The sequence below is a fragment of the Fundulus heteroclitus genome, chromosome 18 (assembly GCF_011125445.2).
Source record: "Fundulus heteroclitus isolate FHET01 chromosome 18, MU-UCD_Fhet_4.1, whole genome shotgun sequence".
In the NCBI taxonomy this organism is placed as follows: Eukaryota; Metazoa; Chordata; class Actinopteri; order Cyprinodontiformes; family Fundulidae; genus Fundulus; species Fundulus heteroclitus.
Genome location: NC_046378.1, coordinates 31148185 through 31170811, shown reverse-complemented (window position 1 = coordinate 31170811; position 22627 = coordinate 31148185). Strand labels below are relative to the sequence as shown.

Sequence of the window (22627 nt, the reverse complement as noted above, 5' to 3'; positions counted from 1 at the left end):
CACTTTTGGCCTTAATGAAGACATTTTAAGTATGACAGTAAATTTAGTCATTTCTTGAAGTACAAATGTACATTTTTTTGTAAGTATGTATACACATATAATTACAAAAGGCAAAGACATGGTTTGATTGAAGATATTTTAATCATAATCATTATGAAATAATTATTTAATCCCATGTCTCTTGACTACAGAGAAAACAACAACAAAAAAACTAACAAAAAAATAAATAAAAGCATTTCCTTAAAGATGCAGACTCTTTTATAAGGGTGTCCTTTCTGCTGCAGTGATCCTCAAAGTTCAAATAAATACATTAATTTTCAGTCCGGGTTTGGCTTTAAGAAGACCATTTTAAAAGTATCTTCCAGACCCATGAATATAAATATTTTCCAGAAGGCCCTCACACCACAACATCAGTTGGCATGACATTTCAGCAAAAGCAGTGACTTAAAATAAGAAATAAAAATAAGAAATCTTACTTGGACTGGGCCAGTACACCTATGACTTCAGCATAAAGGTCTGCTACAGTGTGCATGTTTCCAGTGTTAGGACCATGATATCTGTCAGGAAAGACATACACGATAAAGAAGACCAATGACTTAGATCCAGGATCTTGTCAAAGTTTTCAAACCTTTTAAAATTTCTCACAATTTTTCATGCTACAGCCACAAGATTTGATGTACTTTACTGGGATTTTTTTAAATACATGATCAAAAACTAGCACATAACCATGCAGTGAAAGGAAATGTTATATTTTTCCAGACTTGTTAAAAAAAATCTAATAAGCGTGGCATGTGTAGGGTATTAACCACTTTCAGTGTGGCGATAAATCCCAGTACTACAACTGCCTTGGAACATTATCTGATTAGTGAATAGAGTTTAATGAGTGTCACACACCTTGACTACCAGAACGTGAATGGAGATCATTAATGGGAGAAGCCAAGAGACCTAAGATAACTTTGGACGAGCTGGAGAGTATGGATGATTCATATACATCCAGAGTAAATTTGGTATAAAGTGGAAGATCTTTCCATGCTAGAATTGGTTTAAACATTCATTAGAAATCCACTTGTGGACATGTTTTATCTGAGAATGAATGAAGCAGCAAAAAAAGAAGAGCAACTGTAGTCAATCACAAACTTGCAGCCCTACCATTACCACGCTGGTGTTTCACTAAATGAGCTAGCGGACAGGACAGTAAACCTTGCACATATAAGTCCAGTGACCTCCACTGCATAGTATTCATGTGTTTCTTACTGCTCCATTGACACAAAATCCCAAGGAAATACAAGAAAGTTTGTGGTTTTAGCGTGAGAAAATTTTCTACAGTGGAAAAAGTTCAAGATGTCAGTAAGACACTGCAGGTCTGAAACAATGAGACAGGAAGGATTAGCTCTTACCCCTCTTTGTATTTAAAGTGCTTAAAGGCTAGGTTAATGACTTCATTGACCAAACCATCAAGGGCAGGGTAGAGCGGCATCTGTTTCAGAATTGGGAAACAACAAAATGAGGGTGAAGGTTTTAGATCTCAACATAAAACAAAACAGAAACAACAAAAGTAGTAGATGTGAGGCGTAGGGTCGAACAAAAGTCACCTGTTTCAAAACTTCTATAAGTACAAGAGAGAAGATGAAGTCAATGGCCATGTCTCTTCTTTCAAGTAAATAATCTCTCTGCTGCTCATCACTGTTGGGAAATAAATGTTTTGTTATGATCATAAAAAAAAAAATTCACAAAGAGGGATTCATTCATGCATAAATTGATAATTTTTAATGCTCTCACTTTTTGGATTTTGTGTTGGCTCTTGGCCGGTACTCGTGCAACTCTTCCTCGAGCCCGTTCTGCCTTTTGTACCAGTCAAACAAAGTGCGCAGGATGGAGGGAAGACTGTACTCAGCCAGTGAGCTCATGGCGCTTATCAACTAGAGGAACAAGACATAAATGGTGCAAATACACATTACCGTTCGACAGTTAGCATACCAAAGCGAGAGATAGCGATCAGGGCTTCCTTTGTGTATTTGTACAGCAATTTAGGCTAAAACTCCAACACAAATCCCAGATTTCTTTGCGTCTCATTTTGAGTCGAGCATTTAAAAGCTAAATGGAGTGAAACTAAATTAGGGCATTTTGGGACTAAATGAAAGGAGTGAAATGAAATTATTGGGTGAGCTGGTCCTCCGTGGGACCGTGCCCACGGGGTGCGCCTCCCTTAATGTTGGGGGAGGCACCAGTAAAGGAAGGAACGGGCCGGGCACACAGGAAGGGAGGGGAGTCTGGTTGGACTGGCGGAACACAGCGAGCCCTTCATTCAGCACCAGGGTCCAGAAGAATCCAGGCTCTGTAAGGCTGCTGGACGGCCTCGCGCAGCAGCACAAACACACCTCTGTGGCTGTGAAAAGGCCTTCTCTGCAAAGCCACAAACCTGCAGGACACACCTTGTGCCGAACTGCAGCCAAGTCACAAGGTAAACACTCATGCCCCCCCGAGTCAATCTGAAAGACCTTTTGGGATGTGAGCAGAGCTTTCAACAAGCAACCTGTTCATTGCAGTAAAGTTATATTTGAGATATGAAAATATATGTGCCTCAGAGCATACGAAGGTGCATCAAACCAGCTTTTCTTGAATGTTTTTGTGCACACGTAAAATAAATAGTATAACAACATTAAATAATATATTAGTAAAACCAGCCCTTCACTTACTTGGTCAAACTGAGGATCCTCTCCCCGCTGTAGTGACTTTGTTAATGGCTTTTCCTAAAAATAAAACACAAAAAAGGAACTAATTTACTGATCAGTGTTATAATCAAATTAGCAAACACAAAAGGAATTTGTAAAGTTTTTTTTTCCCGAAGCACTCAAATTCAGTCGTGATAGTGGCAGAGCCATTCAGTCTTTTTCCTTCAATGAGCATTACTGGTCACATACAGTAGGAGAGACTTCTGGTTCATGACATGATTCATTATTACATTTTTCTATCACATGAGATAACAGGCGGAAAAAAACTCATAATTTTGTTGTTCATCCAGTGCTTTGCATATATTTTCATACCCAATGACCTTATTATATTGCATCCACAAACTGAATAAATTTGTTTTATTTGGATTTTGGGTGACTGACCAACCCAAGGGAACACATAACTGTAACTAAAAACATGTGCATGTTTTAGAATGGCCTAGTCAAAGTCCAGACCTAAATTTGTAGCTAGACAAACAAATGTGTCCACAGATGCTGTCAGTTCAATGTAACATAGCTCCAGCATCTTTGCAATGAAGAATATGAAATAAAAGATTTGTTCTTGATGTGCAAGGGTTACAGAGATATACACCATAAAACATAGGAGCTATAATTGCAACAAAATTTTGTTCTCCAAAGTAAGAAATGGACGCCACGTTCTTCAGTCATTGGAAATGAAAAGGTTGGAACAGGAAATAATGTCAAACATTTAAAAGGGAATACTTTTGCAAGGCACCATGATGTACTGATTAATGGAAACTAAAAACTGTAAAGATGGAAATTCCCTACAATCAAATGTAAACTATTTTAATTGTTGTGTTTTTGGCACTTTCGCCTTTTCCAGACCCAACCATCGGACATCTCATCAGCCAAACAGCAGTTCATAGCACTTTGCTTTCTGATTAATCCAAAATACCTAAAAGCCTGATGTGTGCGACAGTGACATTGCGTGGGCTGATGGCAATCTCTCACAGAAACACAGACACACAGACACACACACACACACACACACACACACACAGCTGGATCAAGCCGCTAAGCCTTAACCTCCAATGAACCAATGTTTTTCAGCAAATGCTTGCGCTGAAGAAGACATCCTCTACTGGAAAGACAGAAGGTCGAACTGTCTTGCACCATCAAGACGTATCGACGTATTGTTGGGGACTTGGACAGTCTGGACATTGTCCAAGTTGAAATGAGTTTTTTATTTGTTCAGCTTTAATAACATCTATACACCACTGAGCATTCGTCTTTTTTAGATAAAACATTGATTTTAATAATAATATTAACAGGAAATTACCATGTGCCAGTAAGTATGAGCCAAGATTCATTACTCAGAACCCTTGTCAGAGGAAAAACAAGAAAGAAAACCTCCTTCCTACATTCCTCTATGCAGTATCACAAAGAGACCAGGAACTACACATTTTCCCAGCATATTTAACACTTCAGAGCTGACAGAGGTCACAGATTTATAGCCTCCTGTAAATCATGTTCCCTAAAATGGAGAATGGCTTTTCCAGTGAACAATTCAGGGCCATGAGTTTAACATTGTGGGAGATTAGTTTGAAATCCAGGAGGAAGTATCTCTGACAGACATGTCATCAGAGCTGCGAATATGGAAGTTAAACTACACGTATTTTCCAGCAATATAAGACAGTTGCTGTCTTTTTTTATTCAAATTTCCAATGTAGCCAACAATAACGTGCACTCCCCTCCAGGCTAAAAAACAGTTCATCTATTTTAGCAAAAGACATTGTTGCTGGTGGTCCTACAGACTTTCACCTGAGCAGTAAAGTATATTTTATTCACAGCTTTCTCCTTTTTAGCAAACAAATCAATTCAATATCTGACATGATGACAAATATGGGCTAAATTTACTTCTCTAATTAACTTATCAGTAAAATTAGCAAGAAAGACATATGGCCAAAACTGCAATCATATCAACCATATTGCCATTATTTCCTCATCTGTCTCTGTTTCAGAAATTAGTCACCATTATTAAAACAGAGTGAATATCAGTTTTGTCTAAGCTCAGCCCTCTTCATTCTTTTCACCCAGGACTGTTCTGCTGTCCAACTCACAAACACAGTGGTGAAGTTTGCAGACGACACCACTGTAGTGGGTCTCATCTTCAACAATGATGAGTCCTAATACAGGGATGAGGTCAGTAGTCTCACACAGAGGTGCTCCAGGAACAACCTAATTCTGAACACCAGTAAGGAGGTAATAATAGATTACAGGAGGACTGAACACGCTCCTCTCTACATACAGGGGGAAGTGATGGAGCGTGTGGACAGCATTAAGTTCCTGGGCATTCACATCTCCTCCAACCTCTCTTGGACAGCTAACACCTCCCATCTGGTGAAGAAGGCCCAACAACAGCTCTTCTTCCTCAGAAAACTGAAAAGGTCTAGACTTCCCACTAAACTGCTAAAGAACTTCTATAGAGCTACCATAGAGAGCGTTTTATGTATCAGCATAACTGTATGGTATGGGAGCTGCACAGTCCAGGAGAGGAAGGACCTAACACGGGTGGTGAGAACGGTGCAGGGAATTGTGGGATGCCGTCTGCAGGATCTAGACTCAATTTATGCAGAACGAGTCTAAAGAAGGGCTAGACGCATCTTCACTGATCCCACCCACCAATGCACTGTGTGCCCTTCTCCTATCAGGTAAACACTTCAGAAGCCTCAAAGCCAGAACAAATAAGCTTAGAAACAGTTTCTTCCCAAAAGCTGTGAGGGCAATCGCCCCCTGATGGGAGACTGTAGTCCAACGTTTTTAAATCAAATCACCCCTACTGTTACCAGCCTGTCATATGTTACAAATTACTATCACATTACCTGTTATCTATGACTCTTCTGAACGCCAAAAAAAAGAAGAAGTCACACTTGTTCATTGGCTGTTTGTTTGTCAGTTTTTGCCTCATTATAGGATTATATTATATAATGTGAACCAGAGTGGCCAAAGAGAAATTTTGCTGTGGTAACACGTGCTGACAAATAAAATATTCTGGATTCTTGATAACGAGTTTAAACAAGTGCCGTTAATACAGGTAACCAGTGGAGGACAGAAGAGGCTCTTAAATAAGAAGTTATAGGTCTGTGAGGGCCACACATCTTGCCTGTTTGTTGGTGACCAAACATTTATTTTCCACCATTATTTGCAAATACATTATTTTAGAATCGTACAATGAGATTTCCTGGAATTCTTTCTCATTTTGTCTCTCATAGTTGCAGTGTAATTATGATGAAAACTACAGATCTCTCTCATCTTTCTAAGTAGGAGAACCTGCACAATCAGTGGCTGACTAAATTCTTGTTTGCCCTACTGTATACTATACTATACTATACTATACTATACTATACTATACTATACTATACTATACTATACTATACTATCGCTCTATTTATATTGGAACTTCATAGCATCAGTGCAAATCCCTTACACATGCCACCACACCTATAAGGGTAGTTTAGAGTCGCCAGTTAACTAACATGGTCAGGATGTGAACTGTGGAAGGAAAACTAAAGAACACAGAGAAAACCAATGCAGATGTCGGAGAAAAAAACACCCAAATTCTGCACCGAAAATCTAGCTTGGGTTAAACACAGGACCTTCGTGGTATGAGGCCATGGTGTTATCCAAACAGATACATTAAACTCATAAATAATATTTATGTCAAATAAATCACGAAGGGAATTGGCTGTTTTTACTTGATTAATTTCTTCAATTTCATTGAACTGCACAGAACCACCCTGCCTGAATTCACAGTCGTTTTGTGCTGATCACATGTTTCAGCATGATACTAAGGGGTGGAGGGGGGGGGGGGGGGGCGCAATCACTGGCATTTTATTGTTTTCCACATAGATTTTTTTTCTAAGTGAATGAAACACAACATGACCCTACAAACCTCCTGAGATTAAAGATATGGGGTTTCCTGCGAGTTTTTGAGGCTGACCATGAGGAGTTGCCCAGGGAGGGATAAGAAAGAGGGGCGCACAAACACCAGTTACAAAATGTAGCTGCTCTGTCAGTTGCTCCTTGATGAAAATGCCAAGCCAAAACCATTTGTATTGTCCCACGTTAGAGTAATTCGTCTTGCAGTGTAAGGCGACAGAAGACAGGAATCTACAACAATGGTAACTGTGAATGTAAGTAAAAAATGAAAAACAGAAAAATTATCATTAGTTATGTCCCGATTCATTCTAATCGCTGTGGGTATAAAGTAAAATCTATACCCATTACTTTTGACCGTCGGGAACCTGAATCGTTGACCAGAGGGGAGAAGCACAAACTCTTCTTAGATGGGATGATCAGGGCTGGCCGACTATTCCTGGGCCTTATTCAGGACTCGATCATCAAAGATGTCAGACAGAGAGAGCTCTGCAGTCAGTGGTGAGTTATGGCCCTTGTTTGCCGCTAAGAACAGGGATACTATTGTGTAGGACTGCACTGCATTTGATCCCACCCCAGAATTTTGAGGATTTCCAGTATTTTGATTGGTTTGGGACAGCAGAAAGATTGGCTCAGTGCACCATTGGTGCAAAAACCGCCACTGGTTGGAGGAGGCAATAACAGCCAGTCAAGGTGAAAGCTGACTGGCCAAAGAACATCCTGTTATTGATATTTGGCTACATGTTAAGCTCAAAGGAGCTCCTCACTTATACCAGCCCTCTCATCCTGCTTTCTATATACATGCCAGAATGTAAATAAACATCTATGTGATTAAAGAACAATTTAGGGAAACAGTTATATATGGATTCACTCCTAAACACCTGGACAGGAGAGCAAGTTCCTGCTTTTTTTTGCCTGTGCTTGGGTACATGAAGAATACAATTTGAAATTGTTGGTTATGCCTCAGCATAACCATTTTCATCCTGAATTACAACCACATGCTCAATCGTAAAAAAAAAAAAAAAAAACTGCTCCTTGGTGTATTAAAGTACATCTATGACAAATAGTTTCTGCTAATCAGGAGCAGCAACCATACCCAAACTCACCAGAGGCTCAGCCATGATAATGCGGATCTTGCGCTCAGACATGGTGGTGAAGTTGGCAAACAGGCTCTTGAGGACGTACTCGCCCGGCCTGCTCTCCGGATCGATGCTGATGGGCATCATGACTGGCAGGCCTTTCTCTCCCTGAGGACAGCTGACTGCAGGGATGGGAGGTTTGCTGTATCCGTTCCCCACGGGTGAGGCTGAGAAAAGAACACAAGCACACACATATGAGATGAGAAACCAGCTACTTTAGAAGAACTTTGCTAATTTAAGCATGAATAAAGAGGACAGGATTAGTCCGATTAAAGAAGAGCAGATAAGCGAAAAAAGGGCACTCCAGAACATTTTTCCAAACATGGACAAAATGTTCCCAACATGTTGAGCATTCCACAGCACGACTGTCCAAAGGGCACCGGCTTGCCCTGAGTCTGCTTTTCCTTTCCTGCAGTTACGCAGTACAGGGCGCATATGGAAATTAAAACACCACGGTCTGCAGCTGGTGTTTTCATTTTGTACCAGCGAAGTCATCGGCCCTAGAAGGAAGCAGGAGCCTTGAACATGTAGCCATCTTCAGACGGTGCTGCGATTTGAGCAATGTTTAAACAGGGGTGGCTTGTTTCAGGTCAAAAAAACTCATGAGCCAGGGCTTCCCAATGTCTGAGTCAGTAGAAGTTTCTTCAGATAAAGTGGAGAAAAAAGGCAAAACACTCATTTACTTCTTAGTTGTACAAAATTCCTGAATACCTTAATAGTTTGGACTTGGCATGTAAGCTAAGTCAAACACGTGTTACCTAACCACACTAAATGCATGTGTTTCCTCTGAAGGTATTTCATTTTCTGTCTTTCTCACTTTCATTCACCGAGCCTCCCTAAAAACTGTGAAGCAGAGGCAAACCTCCGACAATGAAAACCTGAGCTATAAACTAACCTCACCAGTTAAAAATTTACCTCAGCGTTTCACTCTGCTGCCCAGAGCACAGAAATCAGCACAAGCATCTGACATTGTGACATTTAACACAGCAAATTACATGTTTACATGTGGATGAAATAACTATAATTGGACAAAAGAGGCCATGAAGTATAGCTGTCACACAGCATGTAAAACTAAAGCTGTCAAAAGCCCATATTAACACTGAATAAGACCTGACACTGAATACTATATGAATCTATTGGACAATTTTATAATGTTTTCCAATAGAATCTGAGACACTTACTTTTGATAGCAAATTGCTAAATTACTATGATGTCATGGAGAGAAAAAAGTAGAGATGTCCCCATTTACAGGTTTCAGGCTTTGCTGTCTGTGACTGCTGCTGCCGGTCAGAACCTGAGAAATCTGTTTTCCAAACATTGAATAAACAATAGATAAGTGCAATCATGTTGCGCTGACACTTTGGTGAGACATTGTTACTGAGTGTTGTAGATTTAGACTTTCCGAAAAGCTGACTCAACAAAGATTTAACAAAGAGATTTGAGAGGCTATTTATTTATTTTCCACACATTTTTGAGAAATATCAGTGGCTGCTACTGGGTGCGAATGGGAGAGTCAAACTTTCGGCAGACAACATGACGGGAGGGGTTCCCAAAGTGGGGGTCGTGAGACACCTCTTGGGGGTCTTGTGATGATTTGATGCCGATGTGCTAAAAAGATTTAGCATTCTCCTTATTTGTGAACCTGATGTCAAAGTATAACTCTACAAGATGTGCCTTGTTCCTCATTTTGATGCAGGGGAAAGCCTGCACTTAATACGTTGGTAATAGTTCTTATCAAAGTATTACTTTATTCCAATAATTTCCTAAATAAATATCCCACTCGTGAAAATGGGTTCGCCAGTCTCTGGACTATTATTTTAGGGGTCACAGGCTGAAAAGTCTGAGAACCCCTGCTCTAGGGAATGTCAGATTTAAGATAACTTTAAGTTAGTAATGCACTAATTGCTCATTTACAATAATAAAACACAACAATCATATTTAATCGTTTGAAATTAGACATATATCTTAGTTGTTTGCAATTAGCATTGCTTTTCAGCGGCTGTACTCATAATTAAGAAATAACATACATGTTTATCAAATCCTGCTCTTATATCTTCTGACACTGAAGTTTTTAAGAAATTGTAATCAGGTTAAACCTGTCAGCGGGTAAATGCTTTGCAATAACAACAGAACAGAAACTGGCCAATCAATAGGTTCCAAATGATTTCAGATCCTTCTGTGCAAAGTTGTTTCAACACATAAATCTTTTTCAGCTGATAGAAAGTTTGCTCCAAAGTGAAAAGAGAGGTTAAATTACGTACGTAACTTGTTTTGTAAACAAACAACAACAACAAAAGACATGAGGCAAGCAAACCAATTTGCTGCACGTTCTACAGGTTCTAGATTTCTAACTAATCTGCAAACAAGAAGCTGAAAAGTTGCTTTGGTTCCCCAAAGTGTTCCCTGCAGGTCTTTTCAGGACATGCCCGGCATGTGTGACGACCTTCTATGGCCCTCAGAACATGCTTTGCTCATTCACAACAAACCCAGCACCTACCCAGACCTTTGATGAAGCTCATGACGCTGGCCTTACTCCAGCAAACCGCCATGCTGTCCATTGTGGCGAAGGAGGACATGGTAACTAGGATTGTCCCGAGTCGTGACAAACGCTAGCAGAATCCACCGACATCCATGTCGTGTGTGTCAGCTGGCTGTGGTCTCCTGGGTATAGTTTCCATGGTGCGCAACTTGCAACAGCGGGTGTGTTTAAAAAAGAGGGAGAAGTGTTTGGAATGGGAGACCACGCAGTCTCCACTATAGATCTGTCTCGCTCCCTCTCTCTCTCTCTCTCTCTCTCTGAGCTCCCCTCTGAGATGGCTTTCTAGAGCCTTGTGACCAGCCGGTGCCTTCCAAGAGTGAAGGTCAGGCGGGAATTTTTAGCTGCCCAGAGATGAGGTCAGGCCCAACATGCTATGGTGGCATTGCTGTGTGGCTAAATTTATCCAGGCATAAACACTATACTTACAGAGCAGCCCTCCAATTCCCTCCACATCTGTGATTGTAAAGCGAGAGGGCACAGAACGGCACAGTGTAAACACCATTCTTCATCAGGCGCTGATTCACCACAGATCCCTCTGAATTTACGCTGATGATGTTCTTGTTTTTTTTTTTTTTTTTTTTTTTTTTTTAGTTAGTCATAAAGGAAATGATTTTAGGTAACAGGAACGGAGACACTCCCAACACTCGGGATTCATAACAGACCACAGCATGTTTCATTGGAATAAAATCAGCATGTAATTTTATCCAATATTTCCCAAGCCGGTGGCGTTAATTTGAGATGAGGGATAAAGAGGGCTACCAGTGTGAATTTCAAGCCCTTCTCTGCTGCTCTGAGCTCTTTACACAGCCTCCGACGGGACATGTGACTCTGCAAACAAGGAGCTCGGCCACAGCGTACATTACATCATCGGCCAAGCTGGAAACACCCTGAGCATGGTGGTGATCCTTAAAAAAAAAAAAAAAAAACAACAACAACGCAGACAAGCTAACAAGTGTCTTGCTTGGACTCAGTTATATACACACCCACAAACACACACGCACATCTGAAGTAATGTAGTCGTGAGAATCATCCTCTTTAAGTATAAAAGCCGGACTCGCAGCTGTCTGGGAACAATGTGGGTGGATCTTTAGATACTCCTGACTTCTTTAACTCGATGATATATCCCACTAAAAATATAACCCTCTGAGAAGGCTTTGTTCAGGCTCTGCAGACTCTGTTTTTTTTATTTTTTGAGCGTAGTAGGCAAGACACACCGTATTTCTTTATTAATGCAGTACAGTCCTGTATACATTGCAAATATATTCATACCTGTTACATTTTTTTTCCACTTTTATCCGCAATACAACCACAAATGTTTATGGACATTTTTTGTTTTGTTGTTGCAAATTTAGGTGAAAGACCATCATAAAGCAGCACACACAGTTCGGTTCATAATTAATCCATACTCCTGCCTTGGCAAATTTAGTTTTAGAGTTTGTTTATGATGGGATTTGTCACAGGCACATCTCAGAAAGTAATAAAACGCTGTAAAGGAAGGATAAGTTTAAACAAAATCTGTTTTTATTTATGTGCTCCAAAGAATATTTACGGGCTAAACTTTAATGGTGAAGTGAAATGAAACAGACACAGGTTGTGTTTGAAAAAGCTTGGCATGCATTTCTATTTTAAACACGCAGAGAGCAATCACAGCCGCAAGTGATTCAGGGTGGACCTCTGCCACATTTCCACATTTAGAGATTTACATTTTTTCTTCTTTTTAAAAACAGCTCCACCTCAGTCAGCTTGGCTGGAGAGAGTCATTGAACAACATTAACTCGGTTAAAGTTCTGCCAGAATTCCCAGTGTGGATTCAGGTCTGGACTTTGACTGGACCATTCTGACACTTGAATATGCCTTGATGTAAATTCCATTTCATTGTAGCAATGGCTCTATGTGTAAGGTTTTCTGTCCTACTTGAAGGTGAACCTCTCTCCCTGTCTCAAGTCTTTTGCTGCATCTAACAAGGTTCTTTTCAGTCTCGCCATCTATCTTCCCATCAACTCTGACCATCTTAACAGCCCCTGCTGAAGAGAATAATTCCCACATCATGATGCTGCCAACCATAATTTTTGATAATGTTGGATTGATGTCTTACTAGCACGTGTGTGTTTTACCTTGTAACATTACTTTTTGCAAACTGCCAATGGACCTCTTATGTCTTTCCTTAATCAATGACTTTTTTCTTGCTGCTCTTCCATACTGACCAGACTTGTGGAGTGCACAACAAGTCGTTTTCCAGCTGACGGATTCTCCCACCTGAGCTTCAAGTCTCTGCTGCTCCTCCAATTACTCTGGCCCCCTTTGATGCTTCTTTGACCATTTCTCTCTTTGCATGGCCTATTAGTTCAAGGGCATGACCATGTCTAGGATGGTTTGCCACATTCTTTGCACAGTTTGATGACGCATTGAAAAAAGCTACGAGGTGTTCAAAGCTTGGGATATTGTTCTAAAACCTAACCCTGCTTTAAACTCCAGAGGTTTATATCTGATCTGTCTGTTGTGTCCCTTGTTCTTTATGACGCTGTTTATTCACTAATGTTCTCTAACAAACGTCTAAAGCGTTCACTGAACAGCTGTATTTATACTGAGATTCAATCACAGACTGGTGGACTTTATCTACCAATCAAGCATTTTCTTGTAGTGGATTTTATCCATGAGAACCAAAAGAAAGGGGTTGAAAATGAACGCATGTCACACTTTTACACATTTTCTTTCTGAACAAATCTTGCAAGCCATGCATTGCATTCCTTCAATTCTACTATTCTGCCCTACCTTCATTTGGTCTATAAATATAAATAGAAGTTTGTGTTTGCCACATAACACAAGGTATGACTGGCATGAATACTTTTGCGAGGCACTGCATCATTTTTTTCAGGGGAAGAAACGTTCCAGGAAATTACAAGAACCCGGCAAACATCCAGGTGGGCCCACATGTGATAAATATCCATAGATATCATTCACATCATCCAAACCCACTATGCATCTGCAAACCTACTTGTTAGAATTGACTCTATGGATAAATCATGTTGCATTTTTATGGTAACAGTCTGCGATAAAGGATCAACAAAAAGACAGGAGGCAGTTTGAGCTAATGGAACGACAACATTACAAAACAAATAAAGCCTGAACATGTATTAGTGTAAGTTTTGAAAACGAGGAAAGAAGAGAGTCCGGTGAAAAGCAGATTAAACTAATGGTCTCGTACTATTGACTATTAGTTGTGCTTCCGTGACCTGACATCATGCTGAGAGTGGCCGCCTGCTGTGAGAGATCATTTCAGTCCAATTACATAAGTGAGCAATAGTTTTGAAGCCTACATTTGACTTCACTGCTTAAAAGAATGGGTTCCTGTATAAATATCTAGCTATTGGGAAAAAGCTTGTTCTGCTAAATAATCCTGAAAAACACACAGAAAGATACAGCTTTTAAGCAATTTTGGTGCTAACCCTAAATTATACCTGTCTCTTTAATTACTAGCTTACAGAATACACATATTTCACTACAGAGAATGAGCCACATCTGAACAAAGTGTTTACTTTTTTTGGAGCGCTGCTGTTGCTCATCCCTATCAGCTCCTGCTCTGATTGGCTGAAAGAGGACTGACCTTCAGGCAGTGTGGACACCAGACCTGACACGGCAGCTGCACAATACCGGCTCTGTGCTGCTGTCTGTCACTGTTTTATCAGAGCTGAACACCCTGACTTATTAAAGACCACTGTCCAAAGGGTTTGGAAACCCTGAACCTCACAGTCAGAATCCTAGCAGTATGTGACCGAGAGCAAGAAAACAAATTCAGCCTGATCATTTTGTATGGGATACAAACAGTACAACGTGCTGTAAAAATCTGCTAATTAGATTTTTAATCTTTTCAGACGTTCGTCACTTCTCATGTTCCATTTTGTAATCTGTTATACAACACCTTTTTAAAGCTGTTATTTATTGAAAATATAAAATGCTGATGCATTGCTAGGCTTGGGTCTTTCTCACTGTCCCAAAGTGACCCACCGTGAGAATTGTGCAACATCATCAGGAGATAGTTCAATGGCGCACATGTGGAGAAGGACACCTTGTTTTATGGTATCTTGTTACAATTTAACTGAAATAAGAAAGTGCAGTTGTTTCATTTCTTATTCAACATTTTGTTTCTATTTATTTAAACTAGATTGCGGTCGAATGCGGATTCTTTGCTGAAAGTGATTAGTTGAAATGCCCTCAGAGTATATTGTTTTTGCTGCCGGTGTTGGCCTCTCATGTTTCGCTTTAAGCAGAATATTGCACCGATCTGAAGCAGGAAGACATTCCATCCCAGCCTTGTGGGGTGTGTGGAGGGCAGCGAAACTGTTTGCTCTGGACAGAACATGCAACCGAGCTGAACCTCTTGTAATCCTATTACTGCAACAGTGCATTAAATAAGAGCTATTTGGACTCGGACAAAGGGCTGAACTGAAACACAGCTAAGGTTTATGAAGAATCAGCAGAAAAGCGAAAAGTCATCATCAGCAAATGCAATAGAGCCTAGGCAAAAACGGAAATAACTTTCAGCAACTTTCTTATTGTGAGTAACTCCAAGTAGAGTCGCTCCCAAAAACAAAAAAAACAGTGATGACAGTGATGCACTCTGTTGCTAGAAGTATGGTGGAAATTATTTTCCAAGTTTGCAGCACAACCAACGCAGTTTAAGCAAATCTTCAAGAAGCAAAAGCACGTCACTTTCACAGACAACACTGAGCCAATAGATTCGCAGCAGAGTTGCAGCCTCAGTCAGTCATCTCCGTCTGCTGATCACAACATGAGACAAGCTGCTACTCACTTCCACTCAATGATTTCAACAGGGACTTGATGCTGATTTCAAAGAAGCCCGAGTCCTGCTGGCTGGTCATGGTTGCAGCCTCCTGCCCTCCCCCCCACCCCCCTTTTACTGTGGTTTCCCTGCAGCAGAATCAGCCGCAACAGCAGAGGCGGTTGAGCTGGGACCAGCGTGGGGCTGTCACCTCTCCGTGACGCACAAAGCGCTGTGCTGACGAGACCCAGAGAAAAACACTGTAGCGCTGCTTTACTTTCCCCTCCTATCTGGCCATGTCCTTGGCTGTAAGTCCTGCTACTCTCCCCCTCCTCACTCTCTCCACATCTCTCTGTCCCTCTAAAGCTTTGGCAGGCAGTGGGCGGCAACACAAGCTGCCTTTAAATAACTGCGCGGAGGCTGAGAGTGCAGGAAGCAATCCTCTTAGTGGAGCGCAGTTAATAATAACTACTGTTTTCTCTGGGCGCAGGACCTCATGATGATGGCAGCAATGTTTTGGGGTATTATAACATGACTGGCACCATCTCAAATGTCATCAACGTTGGCTGAAGAAAGGAAGGAATATAGGAAGCATGAGATATTGCAGAATTCAGGTAGAGTTTTGAGAATTCAGAAAACTGTGGGATCCGTCTTTATGACTCCATATTTAAGCGCAATTGCTTTGTTTGCACAAATATAGATGTTTCATATATTGAATAATAACTAGTTCTTACCACACAAGCAAGGCAAAACCTTTTTCCGATATGATCCCTACATTTAAATCGAAATATCTACCAATACCAATATTCGCCAATCCAGAATATCTCTGATTAAACAATTGGTCTTGCTTTTAGTCCTGATGTAAGCGACTGATGATTTCACAAGTCTCAGAGCAATCCATTCATGCTCATGCCTATATTAACGTTATTGCACAGAGCTGCTAAATCTATCTACAGAGTGCTGTGAACAAGGGAAGGGGTGAGGGAGGCACAATGAAGGCGTCTGCTTTCAACAATTTCACTTTACTGGGATGAAAACATTGTCAACACAAAATCCCTCCATAATGGTCATAAGACTGTCCACGCATGTTTCTGTAACAGGCAAATGAAAAAAAAAATACCTCCGTAGGGAACGTTTGTTTATATATAATTTCAGAGATTGTACTGTAATCCCCATACATTTCAGTAGGCAAAATTTTTGAGGCTGAGAGTTTAAATTTCTATCGTGAAGCAAATTGAAATGTGACCTCCAGCTACACACAAACATGATGTCTGAATGGCTGGACGGATCAGAGGTCTTAGGCAGAGAGCGACATCTGTACAGAGGCCACACTCTAAATGTCGTTTCAGAGCAGTCTGGTCTGATATGATATTAAATTGGATCAACATTACGTATGCATATATGTATATAGATACAGACAGACAGACAGACAGACGGACAGACAGACAGATAAATAGATTAATTTTATCGACTACAAAACAAAGACGTTTGAATTTCATATAAAATTATTTAAAGACAAGTAAACTTGTGCATCCAAAACAAAGAAAGCTTTAACTTTATTCTAGAATAGTCATAAAATGGAAAATAAGCTTTCTGCTCCTTCTTCTTTATAATTATTATTATTTTTCTGAAGGTGAGCGAGTTGTTTCCGACAATAATATAATTTTAGATGTGAAAGCAGATGTCTTGACCCAAATGGATGATAAACACATCCTTCAATCCCCCTTCTATACTGCCTACCAGCGCTCTTAGTGTAATCCTATCAGAGCTCTGTCTGTCCATCAAGTGACAGCCATTTGACCTTGATTACATAACGCTCTGTGATGTAGACCGGCGCTGGTACTGTTTGGTAAACACAAATTTCAGCACTCTGTTGTCATGATTTAACAAACACAACACTGCCATACAGCAAAATATTGTTCTTCAAATTTATTTTCAAGAGATGCACCGATCACAATTTGACTGAATGATCCCTATTTCCTGACCTGCTGATTTCTGTTTTTTATTTTTTATTTTTTTTCCTATTTTAAGTTCCTTCCATGGGACAAATAGACATGAACACTCGGTTATGTACATTGTGATTCTAAGGAACAAATTAATTTAACACAGACTATGAAAGAAAAAAATAAATCTGCTCCAGGTACCTTGATAGAGGTTGTAGCTTTGAGTCCAGCAGAAGCCAAGATTATCACTGTTAATACATTAAAGCAAATGGTACATAGCCAGTAAATCTGTAGAAATGTTTCCATGAAGAAAGTGTGTGGAGTCATTTTTACCATAATTTCGAATGGTTATACTTTAAAGTTGCTTTTATAGACTTGTTTTGTCATGCAATGTAAATTAGGACAGTTTTGGCCAGTTGTTTTGGTTACATGTCTTTGAAATAATTATTTTAGTTACCTAATTAAAAGTATTAGAGGTATAAATAATGAAACATTTGAACCATGGAACCAGGTTTGTGTTACTAATACTGTAAATAAAATGGATGTCAAAGTTTATAATCATGTTTTTTCTCCCCCAGTTAACAGGAATCTCATTAATATATGCTATAAGCCAAATGATCAATGAGTCATATAAAAGCATGTTATGGCATTAGACTAGCTCTTCAGCTAACTGTTCCAAATAGAAAAACCAAGAAAAAAAAAACTTGGATCAGGATGGGAGTTTATAGAAGACTGAACCAGATGTATCTGCAGCATCAAACTCACATAACAGCTTTCTTTACTGGGTCAGCCTCACGTTGGGATGAAATAATTGTTTTTTTCCCCCATAAAAACATTACTGCAATGCTATGAATACCATTGATGAGTGAGTGAAATGTAATACCAAGTACTTTAGTGTGTTTTTTAGCTGCACTTTAATGCTACCCAGTTTTCAGTCTCATAAATAGCATTAATTTCATTAACTTAAAGACGTGACAGACTGGGCTGGGACTTGATATCCAAAGAATTATTATTATTAGATGACTCGGATAATCTTTGGGGACATTATAACACACTTTGTAAATAAAACTAAAAGAAAGTCACTACTAAATTCAAGTGATGACACCTACATCGGTTCATGTGGTTTCTTCCTGTTAAAGCAGAGTTTTCCTCTCCACCATCACCACGTGCATGTTCACTATGAGGGATTGCTGTAAAGCCATCGACAATGCAGACGACTGTCCACTGTAGACAGTCGTCCACTCTTCAGGAGTCATCCACTCTTGTGGAGGAGTGAATGCTGCTTGTCAATGACTCGATGCAATCTGCTAGATTTCCCTAGATAGGAAACTTTTTGCCCAATCTGTCTGTATGATTTGATTTAATTTGACTTTGTAAAATGCCTTGTGATGACATGGGTTGTGAATTGGCGCTATATAAAAAAAATTTAACTGAATGCCATTGAATTCTACTGTACCGTACAGTTATTATTATTTTTTTTTTTTTTTTTTTTTTTTTTCCCAGTGTCCTGTCTAGCAATGTGGCAATAAAAATTGATATCTTAATGCCAAATAGAGCTCGACAGATTTTACTTTCACAAGTGGAGCAAACAGCTTTCGCCATAATGCTCCGCTTGATTTGTGCGTGTAAATAGCTTTATTGTGATTCCTGCAGGGAGAATTTCAAATTATATGGACACTACAATGGGAAAGTAGGAGAGTAAAAGAAAAACAAGAAGAGAAAAAAAAAGAGAAAGAAGAGGTGAAAGAAAGAAGAGATAAAAGGAAGAGAATGATAAAACTTCCTCTGTCTGCTCCATCACCTGGAAAGAGACACAAAAAGAAGAGCACAACCAACAGACATAAAGCAACAGATACAATCGTGTAACACCTTGATACCATTGCTAAATCATATGTATTATTATTTAAGCTGACATGTGTAATGTGATGCCTAAAAAAAAAAGTAAAAGAAAGTAAATAAATTATAGCCTTTCTATATATAAGTGAACATTTAATACCTGGGACCCAGCACCTGTGGGAGATTGTGAGAGTGCACTAATTTAGGTGAAAATTATCCAGAAGGAAATGGCTTGATAGTGATTGTGGAGAACCGAAGACCCACCTTCCCCGAGCACAGAGGCAGGGGTCAGGGAACCCATAACCCCGGACTCCCAAAGGGGCCCTCAAAGCAGTGCGCCCGAGAGGGGCCTTCACAGGAAATCTGCAACCCCCCCCTGAGGAAAGAGGAGAGACGACCCCGAGGAAATCCCCCAGCCACCGCAATGCCGACGCCCTCAAGAGCCGTGGGGACGAGCCCGTACAGCCCGTACAGTTATTATTAATGCCGACTGTGGCATGCCAACGCCTTCACAAAGTAAACAGCCTAAGTTAGCATAGTTATAGGGTAACTATCAATTAAACACCTCAGTTTACTTCAAAAGATGTTCTTATTGTGTAAAGTCTTCAGACGTTGTAAGGCAAGGCAACGCAGGTTTATTCATATAGCACTTTTCAGTAACAAGCTGATTAAAAGTGCTTTACAAGCTTCATCACTAACATTTCAAACCATTACTAGCACGGGACCGCGTAACTAGTTAGCATGCTAACTTGTAGGTACCTTTGATGTCTCAGCAGACATTTCCCCAGTCTACAGAAACCACAAACTATTTACATAATGCACACAAGAAGCCTATTGTATATCACAATCAAAATATTCTTGAGTCAGCTTATTCCGCTGCAGTTCACTATTTTGATGAGTTTGTGCTTGTTAGGGAAAAGGTTTGATTCGATTCTGAAGATGACCTTGCTAATGATTGACAAATCCTTTCCTTACTATGGCAAACCAAACATCTCATTACTGGAGGAAATAGTCTGTTGAATTATTTTAACTCTGAACAGAGGTCACATCTATCACTGTTTTTTTTTTTCTTTAAATAATCTTATGTGCCAGACCTATTTAGTTAGATGAAAGAGAATCTCTGTTTTTAACTCATAATTAACGCCATTAATCTCTAAAACAACAGTCAGACCTTTGAGGTATGTCCCTAAAATAATATTTGCACTGGGCAGCTAACTGTGGGAATAAACATTGTTTTCTATGTCTAGCTGTTAATTCATCAGATGTGCATTGTATAGATCTGAGTTTCCCAAATTCTGGACTCCTATTCAGACCAGCACCAAACACCAAGTCAACCTGGACCTAGTCCACACTACACCACACGAGCAAATGTCATAGGCTCATGTAAGGCTAGTTTTCCCACTATGTTGCTGTACATGCTCTTTGCTTTCACTGTTTTGATGTTACAGTGCCTAAACACAGTTTAAGTTAAGTTTGTTTCTGTTATTGTGTGTGTGGAAAAAAAATGCTGAGAGATATAAAAAGAAATTCAGATAAATCACGTTTAAATCAAAAAGGCATAAAAAAGCACTCTATACCCTTTTCAGTCAAAGCAACAATTGAAGGCATAAAGTGCCCTTACTTGTGCTGTAGGATCTAACCAAATTAAATAAAACGGATTATCTCATCTCTTGTCGTTAGATACCTTTGACCTGATCCGGAAATCAGGTTCAGACCTTTGAACACAAAGATTGAGAGTTGCTGGCACAGATGCAACAGTAAAACACTTTATTAGATGGGCAAAAAGTTACGTTTTTATCACAACCATAACACTGACTCTAAACAGGGACAGTATCTTAAATATTTTGCTCTCTCCGGAAGAGCAGCATTAACTCTTCTGTGCAAGGCGTCCCTCACAGATTTGAAAGCAATTATTTATAAAAGAAATACATGTGTTTATAGAAAAATACTTAGTTATGAGGAAGGAAAAACCTCAAGCAGATTTATTTAGACTTGCCAGGATAACTGCTACCAAACACAAAACAGAGCCGCTTTGCTGGCAAAGCGGATCGGATCAGTGTCAAATATTCTGAAGCAGAACCGCTTCAGTAACACTCCCATTCTCACCATATTTGAAGTTGCATAAATTGCCACCTTTTCCACTATCCAATGTGCACTTAAAACATCAAATGAGTACATTAGATATGCATTGCCAACTAAAAAAAACACTGTTAAACTCTATTTTCTAGTTTAATGCATGTTGGAAAAGCCACAGACACATTAAGTACTTATTAAAAGTATTATCAAGCCCTGATGGAGTTGAGGAATGTGAAGTATGTCTGTCCGGTTGAGCCATTTATGTGGTTATCAAGTTGAAACTCTTCACTCCCTCCCGTTTTTCTCCCTGCGCCCCCACTACTTTATCTCCCTCCCTAAATCTTGGTCTTTCTAATTCAAATTATTGCTGGTCTTTGCCACTTACATCTACAAAAATGTAGATATGTAAATTTGGGGAAGTATGATCAGATGAGGAGCTAATTTGTGATAGTAATGTCAAATATATATAACATATTCACTGTATTGCCTAAGTGTCTAGGTCCATTATTAACAAGCCACTAGATTCCTGTGTGAAGATGACAAATACAACAGGGAGGTGAGAAATTCCCCAAAGAGATGCAAATAATGACGGAAGTACCAGTAAGGCAGTTCTTCACTGTAGTTTTCGTGATCAAAAATCTTTCGTCTAAATCTTATTTCAACAGATTTAAATAGTTAGAACGTGGCCTACTTTCAAGAATGGTGGGCCTCTTCTTCTGGCGCATCTTCTTAAACTTTCCTCTGAAATCTTTGGGTGGAAATGGATCCAGCGGTGAACTCGCAATGTGGCTTAGGACGACTTCACCCAGACTGGTTTCCAGCTCAGCCATGTTTCTCAAAGCACTCCCTTCTAAAGACATATGGAATGGCAGGAAGCCCAAAGGTTCTTCTTTAGATCTTCTAATTGACTCATTGGAAGCAGCTCCAGCTTTTTCCTCTAGTCTTTGGAGCTGATGTTCCTCTTCCCTTTCTTCTTCAACTGTAATCAACTGCAATAATGTAAGCTGAATTTCAGCCGGTTAAAGATGCCGCCTGTCTCCTCAGTTTCAGCCCTCTTGATGTGTTTTAACCTCTCCACTTGTCAGGGAAGTCCAGCAACAGTAACATTCATGCACCCAGCAGGTATTGGATTACTTGGACAGCCCCTCCTCTTTTCAGCAAAAAAGGCAAGAGGCAGAGAGTGGCAAAGTCATGACTAAAGAGGGTGGGAGAAGGATAAAGAGAAACTGCTCTGACGGCTCCAACATCCCTGTCTACTGTACGCTCAGGAGGCCATCCTGAATAAATATCCTGTATTTGTCTTAGGTCCACAGATCAAAAATCCAAACAGGCATGTTCTACTCCTGGAAAAAACTTGTCTTGACCTAAAAAGGCCTTACTAACAAATAGAAACAACTTTATTATCTTGTTCTCATTGTTAAGGCTTGTGATGTTCCTTTTCTCAGCAGCAGTGAAGCCATGAATCCAGAGAAAGCTTTGTGAAGACCACAGCTCATTCAACATTGAGTTGTTGTTTTTTTCTTCCTTTTAAACCACCAAGTGGACACACCTACACCATGAACCAGTTTTTCCTAGTCCGAGCGACATCAGCAAGACAAACACCCAGTGTATGTCCGCAACGTGAAGGCGTTTTCAGCATTAGGAAGAAACTGAAGTACGGTCAAAGAAAAAGCACACACATGCTTTCC

At 39.9% G+C, this 22627-nt stretch overlaps 1 protein-coding gene across 2 annotated transcripts in view; it reads right to left on the bottom strand.

Annotated features, from left to right (window-relative positions):
* The window catches only part of LOC105917621 (protein furry homolog), a 61571-nt gene extending 39575 nt beyond the window's left edge, over positions 1 to 21996 (bottom strand). Inside the window, exons 1-7 of one of the 2 annotated variants that reach the window (XM_012852479.3) lie at positions 21631 to 21996; positions 7733 to 7932; positions 2697 to 2750; positions 1780 to 1919; positions 1593 to 1683; positions 1398 to 1477; positions 477 to 557 (exon numbers count right to left, since the gene is read on the bottom strand). In XM_012852479.3, the coding sequence (XP_012707933.2) occupies positions 477 to 557; positions 1398 to 1477; positions 1593 to 1683; positions 1780 to 1919; positions 2697 to 2750; positions 7733 to 7932; positions 21631 to 21799 (815 nt within the window). In that variant the 5' untranslated portion in view covers positions 21800 to 21996. The remainder of the gene's footprint in view (positions 1 to 476; positions 558 to 1397; positions 1478 to 1592; positions 1684 to 1779; positions 1920 to 2696; positions 2751 to 7732; positions 7933 to 21630) is intronic. The other variant, XM_012852476.3, reaches the window with a different exon arrangement.
* Positions 21997 to 22627: the final 631 nt, after the last annotated feature.